General features: G+C 45.4%; 1 protein-coding gene across 1 annotated transcript in view; it reads left to right on the forward strand.

Moving 5' to 3' along the window:
* LOC119405626 (neprilysin-4-like) overlaps positions 1–13,642 on the forward strand; it is a 147,102-nt gene that overhangs the window by 81,147 nt on the left and 52,313 nt on the right. Inside the window, exons 7-11 of the mRNA XM_049419466.1 lie at positions 1,894–2,088; positions 3,936–4,022; positions 4,771–4,901; positions 6,906–7,131; positions 8,643–8,741. Of these exons, the coding sequence (XP_049275423.1) occupies positions 1,894–2,088; positions 3,936–4,022; positions 4,771–4,901; positions 6,906–7,131; positions 8,643–8,741 (738 nt within the window). The remainder of the gene's footprint in view (positions 1–1,893; positions 2,089–3,935; positions 4,023–4,770; positions 4,902–6,905; positions 7,132–8,642; positions 8,742–13,642) is intronic.

Consider the following 13,642-nt stretch of genomic DNA (forward strand, 5'->3'; position numbering starts at 1 on the left):
TGACGATGAAATTTGTTTCCTCAATCGTTTCATCACATAGAAAAAAGTGTACATGTGATCATGGTTTCGTAACTGTTTCTAATCTCTACAGCAACACATGTTTATGTATCCTGTCGGCTATCAATGATGTAAGAGCACGTGATACTTGGTGAAGGTTTAAATAGTGTATGTTCTTTTTAATAAAGTCAGTTGTGAGAAGGCGCTCTGTGGTGTGTAGTCTTTCCTTTGTCCTTGTTTTTGCGCCGCCCGTTTCGAAGATGCATAACATGGCAAAAACAGAACACCTAAACAGTTGAGTTCAGTGTTCGCGTTAGACAGTATCGTAATCATTCGTGATTGCTTCTTTGTTTTTTTTCCTATAAGCGCAACGCGGGTTACACTTCTTATTTTATAAATTACTCGTCTCGGTCATACATTGCCGAGATTTATGATATCAGGGGGAGATGTTGCAGTAACTTTACTGGAGTCATCACGTGTATTTTGCAACAAGCATTGTTATTAAAATTTATATCATAAATAAATAACGAACGGACGACAATACTTTCGTTTCAATGCAGGCTGACTTGTACATTTTGTCAAAAGTTTAGTATGATTTCGTGGCATAATACATCATATTGAAATTTCAGTACCGTTCACTGTCATTCCCTGTCCCGGCTAAAAGTATAGAGGAGATTGCACTATCTTCTTAAATGCAGACAATTGGAATCGTGTTTAATAAGGAAAGCTACCCACAGTTATGGCAGCAAAGAAATCCAAACTGCGTAGAGAAAATAGATTACAGCAGAAAAAAAAAAAAACACTTATAGGCGCATTATGCGAAAACAATTTAAGGAGCATGGAATCTGTACAAAAGCTTCGTCCCCGGAGCGCCTCGTAGCTACATAGCCTCAAGTTCAAATACTTTCAATCTGCCGTAGTTCTTGCGATACGCAGAGTGATATTCTTCAAATTGAAATACAGGGACTAGAACAGGGAATCGAACCGGCATCCTCGTTCTTACAGCGCACCGCTGGAGTCGCCAGGTAACCACGTCGGATGCCCATGGTAGATTACCTTTAAGTCTCCGAACGTTGATTCAAAGCTGCCTTCGTAAAATTTACGCGTGCCTTGGATGAACGTGTATACATGAGTTGTTGATTCAGCTGTTACTTCCAGCTAGATTAGGTCATTGGTATCGCTGCAAAAAAACAGTGGTGTCCCAATAGTTTTGACAACTCGTCTATGCATTCCAAAAATTTACACCACGTCACGTTGTCCTGTGAGTAACACTCTTATCTTTGCGGCTATTAAAATATTTTATTACACTCAACAGCTTGCTAAACTACATGTACGAAGAGAAAAGACGCCGTTGAACGCTTCGTAGTGATTCTGACGAGCTGGTCGGCATATAAAGATGCGGGAAATTGGCAACGATAGCTGTTAAAATTTATTTTTACTTTTTCACAGTCTGTTGACAGGCATAACCAATTTTACTTGCAATGGTGAGTCGTTAACCAAGAAAATTACATTTGTTACTGACCAGGATCCGATCTTGCCCGTTACACCAGAAGCGGTCAACCCTAGGACAACCAAACATCGTTTTAACGCCCATAAAGATGACAATATGTTAGTGTGCACGCTAGAAAGAGGGGGGCGTATTTTGCTACTCAACAATAATTGTCGTGTATCTCGAGTGCTTTACTTGCTTCATCGCCGCTTGCGTAGTACTTTTCACTCACAAACGATTCGCTAGTAACGTGACATAGCATTCTTAACGGGTCCGCAGTGAGCGCACAATTTTTAGGATGGAAACGCAAGCTAGCCAGATAACGGTTGTTGTTGCGTGGCACAAAGGCGCTCCAAGTAGACCTGTTTTTCTTAGAGTTTGTAACAACATCATGTACTTGTTTACAGTTTGACCAAATCGGCTTCTCTCTCATTGGACGAAACGAGCTCATGAAACCGAAGAAGAAGAAGTACAAAAGAAGCGTGCACGCTTACAAGGCTTTGATCAGAACTGCGCTGAGTGTCATGAATCCCAAATTGAAGCCTGCTACTGTGAGCGACCTCTCAGAAGAAATATTTTCTTTCGAGAGCCAGCTAGCAAAGGTAAGGCAATAAAATCAGCTACTACTAGCTCGTAAAATCAGCTGAAATGTAGTACCGCGTGCCCAATGTCAATTTTATTGTTGCAGCTTATCGTCTATCAAGTATGTGAAGTTTTGCCTTAACCTCTGTGTGCTACGTGTTCCCGCGCGCACCTCATTTTTGTTCGTACGGGATTTCAAATCGCAGTAATCTTATCTTATTAATAATTCAATTATTAATATGATATGATATGATATAATAGAGACGCCGTAGTGGAGGGCTCCGGAAATTTCGACCACCTGGGTTTCTTTAACGTGCACCTAAATCTATGTACACGGGCCTCAAACATTTTCGCCTCCATCGAAAATGCAGCCGCCGCGGCCGGGATTCGATCCCGCGACCTTCGGGTCAGCAGTCGAGCGCCATAACCACTAGACCACCGTGGCGGGGCAATCTTATCTTATTGCAACTAAACTGACGCACCAAGCGAAAGTTTGCCGTCGGCGTGGCCGTTGCCGTGATGTTTCGTTTAAAGTACACGTGCAATAAGAGCCCATGGCGCTCCGCACGCGCCATACAATGTGGATGCGAGGGAAACAATGCGCGAGTGAGCGCCTTCTTCGCGAGCGATGGCTGTATATATAGAAGGAGAATTGATTCTAGTGCGCGAAGAGCGAGGAAGGGTATTAATCTGTGACATCATAGGGGGAGGGGTGTTGGGACTCGAGCTTGTGAGGTTGGTGGAAGGAATGAGCGTGCGCATCCCTGCTTTTTGCGGCGGAGCGTGATTGAGAGCTGTCGACGGGTAGGGCTTTGAAGCGACTGTACAGGCGCATCAGACCGAGGTGACTGGTTGCTTCGTGTGCGCTGTCTCAGCTACGGCTGCAAGCCTTGGCCAGCTATCGTTTCTTGCGGTCAATAGCACAACGCACGCAAACTAACCATGAAAGGCGAAGGAACGACACCGCGCTGACCTTTAGCCTTTAGCAGTGGGCTCTCACCTGTAGCGGTTAGCTTGCGTTATGCTGCTCGACACAAGCAAATGGCTACAAGGAAATGGTTAGCCCACGCGTTGTGTCTCTCCGTTATCGTCTTCGTGGTGCTTAGGCGCTACAAGTTGTTTCCGTGTGTTGCCATGGAACAAAGCCGAATTTCTACCCTTGTTTATTTTTAGCACAAACAGCCCTTCCATATGTCAAAGTCAAGATCCCTCATCCTTCGTGACGGTCATTGCTGTGACCACATGCCGTGCGCGGACTTATGCCTTTTGTGCGCGCAGCAATCGTCTTCTTGAAGGTAACAATAGTAATATTTGGCATTCTGCGTGATAAAACCACGATATGATTGAGGCACGCCGTAGTGGAGGGCTTCGGAAATTTCGACCATCTGTTGTTCTTTAACAGAACTCACATCGCACAGTACACGGGGATTTAGCATCTCGTCTCTACATAAATGCGAACGCCGCGACCGCGGTCGAACCCGCGACCTTCGGGACAGCAGCCGAGCACCGCAACCACTGTATCACCGCGGTGGGCTCTTCCCGAAGACGTCATGTTGATATGCGGTGGCTACAATCCGTCTTTCGTATATTAGTAGCGCGCGTATCTTTTCTCGTTCCTGTGCTGCTAATGCGCTAAGCCATTATTTCCGTATGTTATCTTACCAACAAGGCCTAGTTGCTTTCTTGAAGAATATGTAAGCTTTCGCTTACTCTCTACAGTTACACCGTAAGGGACACTGTCTACAGCCTACAGTTACCCCGTAAGGGATATGCGCCCGAGTTGACAGTCCGCGGTAATGAAGGGAACGTAGCCATTTTTTTGAGGCATTCAATGATGTAAACACTGGCGATTTCCATTACGTGACAGATGACTGCCTCTAAGGAGGAGAGACGGGACGTTCTTCGACTCTACAAGAGGGCAACACTACGAGAGCTGGAGAGAAAGTTTCGAGGAGTAAGTATGTGAGCAAAGACAATAATAAAGAAACTTTAAACGGTTTGACCGAAATAGTCATGGCATTCATGACAGAAGGCCTTCCGACCGTTTGGCTAAGCGGGAATCATGCGATAGTATTTTTGTGCTCTAGATTGTTTGCGAAGGTTTTGCATATTTCAAGAATATGAAAAAAAAACCTTGCGAGGAAATTTATTTATTAGCGCAGTTTTGTTTTTAAAATTAGGTTTCGGATCATGAAATCGAAATAATAACTTTGATAATAGACAGACTGCACGCACTGAAACCAGGTCGGACTACTACCGGGGAATTCTGGCAACTGGAGAAATGCCGTTCTGTATTAGTCTATTTATCTCTTGAGTATGTGATAGTGAAGAATGTCGGTAGAAATTAACAAAAAAACTATGATGAACAACCTGGGAGCTGTGGGTTCTAACTGTGAATACATCCTAATGACATTTTGATAATTAGCTAACTACTTGTCGAGCTCTAAATATAATTATGACTAATTGTTTAAACTCAACGAAAAAAATAGTAGTGGCTACTCTAGTGTACTGGGAACAATATGTACTAGCTTTGCTTCGCGTAACGCCGTTCCTCTTTTTAAAAATCGTGCTGCGGGATAATTAGGACACCCTGCATATTCATAAGGACAGGCTGGCGCTCGCCATCCTGGAGGTAGTACTTATAAGACACCGTTGTCGTGTCAAGACTCAGGTTTAGCTAACTGTGGTGCTTCTGTTTTCAGCTGCCGCTGCTTGACCTTCTGAACCTGGAGTTCACGCTGGTGAACATTACGCTGACCGAGAAGGAACCAGTGGGCATAATGGCCGAGCGCTACTTCGCCTTAGCAACAAAGTTCTTGAAGACAGCGAGCACGTGAGTCCAGCCGTAATTATTTTGGGGCTGTCGAGTAAACCATTCGTTAAATGAACTTGATGTATCTGAAGAAATGAAAGCAGGGGCCCAGGACATCTACTGCACGGATAAATGTTTGCTCAGCGTTATTAATACAAGAAAGCATAACACGCTGACGGCGCGGGTGCCATGTAAAGTAACAGTGTTTCAAAGACTGTAGTTCAAAACCATGTACACTCAGTCAGCAGGTGGCAGATAGTAGGCAAGAAAAGAAAGGAAGAAAGGAACACAAAGAAATAACGCTTCATCAAGTTTTACAAAAAGAAAAGAAGATGGTGGTTCACCCAACACAAGAAAACGCCTCGTGAATTTACGATGCAAAAGGTGAGGGAATGTATTGGCGGTTCAGATGAAATTTTAAAAAATAAGTTTGTGGCAACCTGTGTTTTCTTTGTGTTGGTTATAATTGTCAGTTTTATAATAGGGCACCGAGGGTTTTGCGTAACTAATTCTCGGTTGGTGACATAGGCATTCGTCTAACATTAACCCCATTTTTCGTTAGCGTTGGGGCTGCCGTTTTTCGAAAGCAACCTTTTCGCCCAAACCGACCTTAAGTTCCTTTCAGTTGATTTCACTTCCGATGTCCCCCTGACATGGGCGGCTGTATGTTCAGGCGATGCAGGTTCGGTGTACGGTCACGTGAAGCTGTGACAGGATGCTGATATGCAAAGACGCGGAGAACGAATGCAGTTATGATGCGAACCGGCTGAGCGAGCAAGTTGCGAGGAGACGATCAGCGCAGTCACTCGCATAAATCATGAAATAACGAATGCAGCCACCGCCGCCCCAGCGTATTGGCGCGGCGTATAACGTTAGAGCGCACACGTCAGGAAAAACTCGTTTGCGTCAGAATTTGAAAATCACTGCTTTTTTTGTTCATTTACCTGAGGGAAAATTTTGTTAAATCGGGTTGGTTACTTTCGTTAATTCACGTTTATGACAGCATTGAACCCTACAGCTGCCTGCCAGGGTTATGGAAATTTCTTCTTTATATCGGCAACGTCGTAAAACACCGTTTCGTTAGATCGGTATTTAACTGTGTCGCAGAATAACTTTGCGGCATCTCATCTTTCTATGATCAATAGGTAAGCGTCCTGGGCTTACGTTTTCAGAGAGAAGTATTTCCAGAGAAATAAAATGAGAAGAACGCAGGACACTGCAGTTTCCACAACAAGCAACTATGCCACGCAGAAAAAGTGATTTTTGCCACAAGTAACTGTATCATAGGTTAAACCTTAATGTGAACCGACAGACAATCAAGCCAAGGAAAGTATAGGGGACGTTGTTTGTTCTAATTGGGGTATAAATGGGAAGAAATTAAAGTGGACGAAAAGACAACTTGCCGTGATCAGGGACCGAACCTGCAACCTTCGAATAACGCGTCCGAATTGAGCTATGACGGAGGTAGTCCTCCCGTTCACTTTATGGAGTATATCTGTGCATTTGAAACTGGGAGTGTTAGTCAGCGCAGCTCGTAGCCATGATGGCGAGCAGAGTTATAGAGTCATATCATAGAGCTGGTGCAAAAGAAAGGACAGGACAGTTGCAGCCACTAGTGGCGGCACCATACAGTTGGCGCAGAGAAAGATTAGGGCGCTGTTGTTCTGCTCCCAAAAGTAATAGCGTCATCAGTCGGCACCGAATGAAAGGAGGCCGCTACAGTTTTTCCATCGTTATAATTAACACCAAAGTATGCTAAAGCACAACCTGGAGATACCTCAGCGGAGAGTTTAGGAGAATGCTTTTGTTTTCGCTTGTGGTGCCGCGTGGCATAACGTGAGAATAATAATACACGTACGCGCACATGCCCGTTTCGTTACTTTTGGACTTGGCGAAACCTTTACGAGAAGGAAGTCTCACGTTAACAGAACACAGCCATGACTCAGCAACGCATCTAATACCACAACTAGCCTTCCCCGGTTTTGATAGAATTGTTATTAACGTAATTTTCACCGCTGCATGCAGGCGGGCTTTGTTCAACTACATGGGTTGGCGAGCGGTGCTCTTGAGAGCAAGCCACGCTTCCAAGCGATTCCGCGAAGCCAAGCTCGACTTCAACAAGGCCTCCACGGGGCTGATGAAGGAGCCTCCGCTCTGGAAGACTTGCGTCAAGCTGATTTCATCCGCAATGAAAGAAGTCGTCGGTCGTGTCTACGTCATGAAGAAGTTCAGCGCGCGCGCGAAGGAAGACGTGAGCATGTTCATCCTGCTTACAAGAGACTTCGCACCGTCCCTAATGCATTCGCCTAAGACAAATCGAAGGCGAAAGCCATGTTCGTCTTTTAGCTTGGTTAATCTCTACCTCCCTTTCCTCTTCGTTTTTCTCTCGCTTTTTTTCTTCTCAGTAGATTGTATTGATTCCACCCCTCCCTCCCCCCGGAAAGCTTTCGGCACTTTACGTAGTTTTGCACTGCCTCAGGGATCGCAGTCACTGCAATCTCTCTCTCTCTTTCTCTCTAGCTCTAGCTTTCTAAGTTCCCTATTGCTTTCCCCAGAGTAGGGTAGCTGACCAGCTTTTTAGAATGGTTAACATGCCTGCCTTTGCTTTCTCTCCTGTTTCTTCCTTCTTGCACCTCACTGGGTTTTGCAGTGCCTACGGGATCAACCCACTTTCTACTAAACCATTATCTGATGTGCAGACGTCATTATGTGACGTCACGTTATTTGACATCACCCCGACGCCATCATGACTGATGTAAAACATCATCACGTGGTGAGGCCACATGGCGACCTCAACACGTGATGATAATTTTTTGCATCACTCGTGTTGAAGCCGACGCGGATGTTCAATTTCCGCGTTCGGTGAGGGCATAAACTCTTTTAATGAAGAGCTTATGATCTCACGGACATTACTTGGAAAAGTGTTGCAGGGCGCTTTAACGCTTTCGCCTTGAGAGGAATGGCAGAAGATCCAATGCGTTGTGTTGGCATCTCACACACACCGTGATGCTGCTTCCCGTCTTCGTCTTTCACACAACGCTCCGATACGCACACTGTCTCTCACAGAACTTGTCTGAAAGGCCTTCCTTAGGTGGACTCCAAACATCGAAGTATACAGCCAATCATAGTATGCATCAAACGAACCGGTCATGGTGCATTGGGGACCAGTTCATACAGCGATCGAACGCAATATACTTGCTGACAAAAAAATTCAACCAGCTCCGCTTCGCGGACACCGACGAAGCACTGCTGGTGGCGTTCCCTTCGTCAGGCTAACGCATTTCTACGTGTACGATAGCCACAAGCTGAACACGTAGATTAACAGACGTCATCGTCTGTTCATCTGCGTTTGACAGTCATCCGGTCATCTCGGTCGTGACGTGTGAGACAGCACATCATTGGCGCAAATGACATGGCACGGGAAGCCGTCCTCGTCGTTTCATACCACAATATGCACGCGTTGCAGTATGCGTTAATGAATGGCAGCATAGCGTTCAAACGCTCTACTGCCAGTCAACTACTCGTTGGCATTTTGCGTAAAACTGTTGCCGTGAAATTCTTCGTGAACGGCTGCTTAGAATATCTGGTAGGCCGGGGACCCAACTTATCACTTACTCTAGCAAATTCTTGCTGAAGAAAGTCAATTTGTTTTGCGTGTTCTGGCATCGGATTGTAAGCGCCTGAACAGTCTCAGAAAGCGCGAGAAATGTTGAACTCAGAAATTTGTTTTTTTTTTTGTTTATTCTCGTCTCTTCATTCAAGGTAGAAAAACTTGTGGAGAATATGAAGCGCACGTTTCAAGAAAGGTTGAGAAGAATTAAGCTGATGGATAAATCAACTAAACAAAAAGCGGAACAAAAGGTATGACATGCATTTGCAATATAAGCTAAGAAGCGCATTCTTACAAATCCTGATGAGCAAGGCAAGTCGGGCCGAGAAGCGCATGACAGCGTCATGGATATTGCAATACCCGTTAGTGGAATGTGAGATGTCATCATATTTAGATTCTGTAGAAGCTGTTGAAAGCTATATTTAACAGTGGCATATGATCACATTGAGATTCGGTAGAGAAGGTTATCGGATGGTAAATTGCGAAGGACACTGGACCTTGTAGTATTGGGATCAGATCACATAAGGAATCTGTAGAAAAACACCTGGATATTGTGATATTGGCACATGACCCCGTCGGAATTCTGTAGAAAATCCGTAAGAGACATTCGTGTACTTGCTCGATAATCGGCTGATGCACGTGTTTCTCAACAAGGAAAACAAAAGAAACCTAATTAAGTGGAGCTTACGGTTCGGTTCATGAACAGCTTTGGAAAGCGAAATATTTCATTCACGAAATGTATTTTCCAGTCGCAAGGTTGTCTTTGATGTGCGATCATTCCTACGTGTGTTTTACAGCGAAAGCTGTTATGAGATCATTTCACCGGCCGTTTTTGGCGCCGTAGTTGTCCGCCGCCGCCGCCGCCGCTGCCGCCGCTGCCGCCGCCGCCGCCGCCGCTGCCGCTGCCGCCGCTGCCGCCGCCGCCGCCGCCGTTGTCCGTAACCGGTATCGCTCGAAATAAGAAAAAAAAAACGAAATAAGAAAAAAATTCCAGGATGGAACGAGGTTCGAACCTGGGCCCTCTGCGTGGGAGCCCAGTATTCAACCTCTGAGCCATGCCGGTGCCTGAAACTGCGTTGCAAGAAGGTCCTATACAGGCGTCATGTCGGGAAGGAACCACATTAGCATATGCAATATAGCGTGGTTGAAGAGTAAAATAAGCACCAAGCGTCACACAACGCAAATTCTGTAACCAGGCGTCACACAATGCGAATTGCGCAACGAGTAGGTTGTTGAATGCTTCGAACCCATTACAAAGGGCTCTGCCATAATTCTTCATCGTCATCAGGCACAGCATCAACAAAGTGCGCATAATGCCTTACATGCGTTTAGCAGGTACCAACGCTCTCCGTAGAATGACGAAAAATGGCACAGTGCCTGCTGCCCTACTTCTCAAAAATTACAATGATTTATAGCGTAGTGGGTTCCTCGCAAGTGCACTTGTATTGGTTTCCAAGGAAGCCCATAAGCGCATGATCCACTTCCTCGGGATCTCAGTAAAATTACAATGATTTAGAGCGTAGTTGGTTCCTCGCAAGTGCATTTGTATCGGTTGCCAAGGAAGCTCATAAGCGCATGATCCATTTCCTCGGGGTCTCAGTAAAGTTCTTCGCCCCCGCCCCCGTCTCTCTCCCAAGTCAACGTATGTTATACAGCATGACGGGAGAGGGAAATAGCGACCGGGCGTCACCCAATGCAAATTACATAACTGGTGGGCCGTTTAATGATTCCAACCCATTACAAAGGACTGAGACATAATGCTTCATCGTTATCAGTCGTCGCGTCAACAAAGTGCACATAATGCCTTACAGACGTGTAGCTGGTGCCTCGCTTCTCCGCAGAATGACGAATAATGGCTTAGTAGGTGCTTCCAAACTTCACAAAAATTGTGATTTATGGCGTAGTGGGTACCTTTCTAGTGTACGTGTATTGTAGCCCCAAGAGAGCTTAACGGGCTCTATAAACGCCGCTCTTCCAGCTTTCGCTGTGACTGTGCTGCGGTTTCAGCGCAGGCCTGGCGTTTTTTACAGCTGCTGGTGCTGTCGAAAGCACCAAATAGGCTATTCAGACTGCGTCGGTCTTTGAAGTCTCGTAAACGAAGTAGAGTTATCTGATTTATAACAGTCAGCGGAGCGCAAATAAATTAGGGCCTGAAGAAGAATTGAACAGATAGTGTCACTGCAGGCAGCGTTTCGCTAACAGGAACAAGGTTTGTGATCGGGCTAGTTGGTATTCCATGGCGACGTGAACAGCGCGTGAAACGCACAAGGACGAGTAACCGACGAGGACTAGCGGCGAGAACAGCGCTAGTCCTCGTCGGTTACCCGTCCTTGTGTGTGTCACGCGCTGTTCACGTCGCTAACAGGACCTGACCGTACGAAAACAAGTTCTCTTGTAGGAACGCTGACTCCAGCGACTTCTAAGTGCGTAGCACTTGAGGGGCCCGGCTTCTGGCCCATCCACAGATCTCATGTGGCGGGATCGCGCTCAATATCAAGTGGGCAGTACAGGCATAAACAAGGGTTAGCAATGCTCAAAACCATGTCAAAATAAACGAACAAGGTCTGGGATAATAATATTAACAGAAATAACCAACAAGTAATCAAAATAATGTGTTTAAAATCGCTAAAAACGCATCGAAAACCTGTGGCTAACACCCGTGCCGCCCAAGAGAGCGCGCCACCGCATGGCCAAGCACTCGAGTGCTCCTCCCACCGACATTTCTCCGGCGCCGGTGCTACGAACTCCTGCGAGAGAGCCTTCATGGAGGGAGACCAACAGCGCAACGGGAACTGCTGGGTGCCCGTGCTACGCACTTCATCAGGGTTCAGCTGCATTTAGCGTAGGATTTAGATCTACACCAATCGCTACACAAGAACTACATTAGCACTGGATTTTCTTTATTACCATGGTGGCTTAAAAAGACGACACAAGAAAGGCGCCTGACGACACACGCTAATCTTGTGTCCTGTTTCCTTGCGTTACCGTAGTGATAAAAAAAAAAACGCCAGGCCTGCGCTGAAACCGCAGCACAGTCACAGCGAAAGCTGGAAGAGCGGCGTTTATAGAGCCCGTTAAGCTCTCTTGGGGCTACAATACACATACACTAGAAATGTACCCACTACGCCATAAATAACAATTTTTGTGAAGTTGGGAAGCACCGGCTACTCCACTATTCGTCATTTTGTGGAGAAACGAGGTACACGCTACACATCTGTAAGGCATCATGTGCCCTTTGTTGATGCGGTGGCTGATGACGATGGAGGTTTATGGCTGAGCCCTCTGTAATGAGTTGGAAGCTTTAAACGACCGGCTAGTTACGTAATTCGCATTGCGTGACACCCGGTAGCTATTTCACTCTCCCACCACGCTATATATAACACACATTAACGTGAGAAAGAGGGAGGAAAGAACTTTATTGAGACCCTGAGGAAATGGATCATGGAAGCCTTATGGGCACTTGCGAGGAACCAACTACGCTCTAAATCATTGTAATTTTTGAGAAGTAGGGCAGCAGGCACTGTGCCATTTTTCGTCATTCTTATATGCCTTATATGCACTTGCGAGGTACCAACTACGCTCTAAATCATTGTAATTTTTGAGAAGTAGGGCAGCAGGCACTGTGCCATTTTTCGTCATTCTACGGAGAGCGTTGGTACCTGCTAAACGCATGTAAGGCATTATGCGCACTTTGTTGATGCTGTGCCTGATGACGATGAAGAATTATGGCAGAGCCCTTTGTAATGGGTTCGAAGCATTCAACAACCTACTCGTTGCGCAATTCGCATTGTGTGACGCCTTGTTACAAAATTTGCGTTGTGCGACGCTTGGTGCTTATTTTACTCTTCTACCACGCTATATTGCATATGCTAATGTGGTTCCTTCCCGACATGAAGCCTGTATAGGACCTTTTTGCAAAGCAGTTGCAAACCTCGCAACGCAGAGGGCCCAGGTTCGAACCTCGTTCCATCCTGGAATTTTTTTCTTATTTCGTTTTTTTTCTTATTTCGAGCGATACCGGTTACGGACACCGGCGGCGGCGGCGGACAACTACGGCGCCAAAAACGGCCGGTGAAATGATCTCGTAACAGCTTTCGCTGCAAAATATACCATACCAATAAGCCTGCTTCTCAACTTTTGTAGACTCCGGCGAGTCTTTGCTCGACGACTTCTCAACAGTTAAACACTCCATCCTCCCGTCAACCTCTTTGTTATTCGCATTAAGTTGGAAATGTCGAATAATGTAACGTAATTGGTTTGTCTGAGCAGATTTTTTTGCCGCGTCACGTACTTTAGAAAGCTTGAGAGAGCAGCTCGCGTGATTTTTGTCAGCTCTGGAGAAGCACAAGAAAGAAGAAAGAAAGGAAGCGCAAACTTCTTTTGCAGAATGGCATTATTAGGTTCGTCTATAGTATTCAAACTATTATTAGCGCTAGTTTTGATTTTACGAGCCTTTGTTATTGCTGGCAAGATTTTTGAATAAGAGACGTTTGTAGACTGTGTGGCCTGGTGAGTATGGTTTACTTCTAAGCCGAAGCATTTACTTACTGCTGCGCATCTCTTAAAAACTGAAGTTGCGAAGGCTGACGCTTAGCTAGACTTTCACGAGTTGCTATACAGGTAAAACTGAAGTGCTGGCTGTTGTCCTACCTCGCTCGGACTGCTACATTGTGCTCTTTTATGATCTGTCATGATGTATGTATGTATGTATGTATGTATGTATGTATGTATGTATGTATGTATGTATGTATGTATGTATGTATGTATGTATGTATGTATGTATGTATGTATGTATGTATGTATGTATGTATGCATGCATGTATGTATGTATGTATGTATGTATGTATGTATGTATGTATGTATGTATGTATGTATGTATGTATGTATGTATGTATGTATGTATGTATGTATGTACAATACTCACGGATTGAATCGCGACATCGTTTTCAAAATACGACTGCTATGAACACGTGCTCACGATAACCGCGCTGCATGTCGCTGCATATCTGTCCGCTAAAGGTAATGTTGTCGCTGATGTAAGTGTTCCAGTCAAAATTGCGCCGATACGACACGAACTATAGACGCTCGAAACGAGAGGACGTGCATTACTTAGCCCTAAAGTTTCATGTTTCAATCCGTGAGTACTCTACGT

Source organism: Rhipicephalus sanguineus, chromosome 9, assembly GCF_013339695.2.
Source record: "Rhipicephalus sanguineus isolate Rsan-2018 chromosome 9, BIME_Rsan_1.4, whole genome shotgun sequence".
Classification (NCBI taxonomy): Eukaryota; Metazoa; Arthropoda; class Arachnida; order Ixodida; family Ixodidae; genus Rhipicephalus; species Rhipicephalus sanguineus.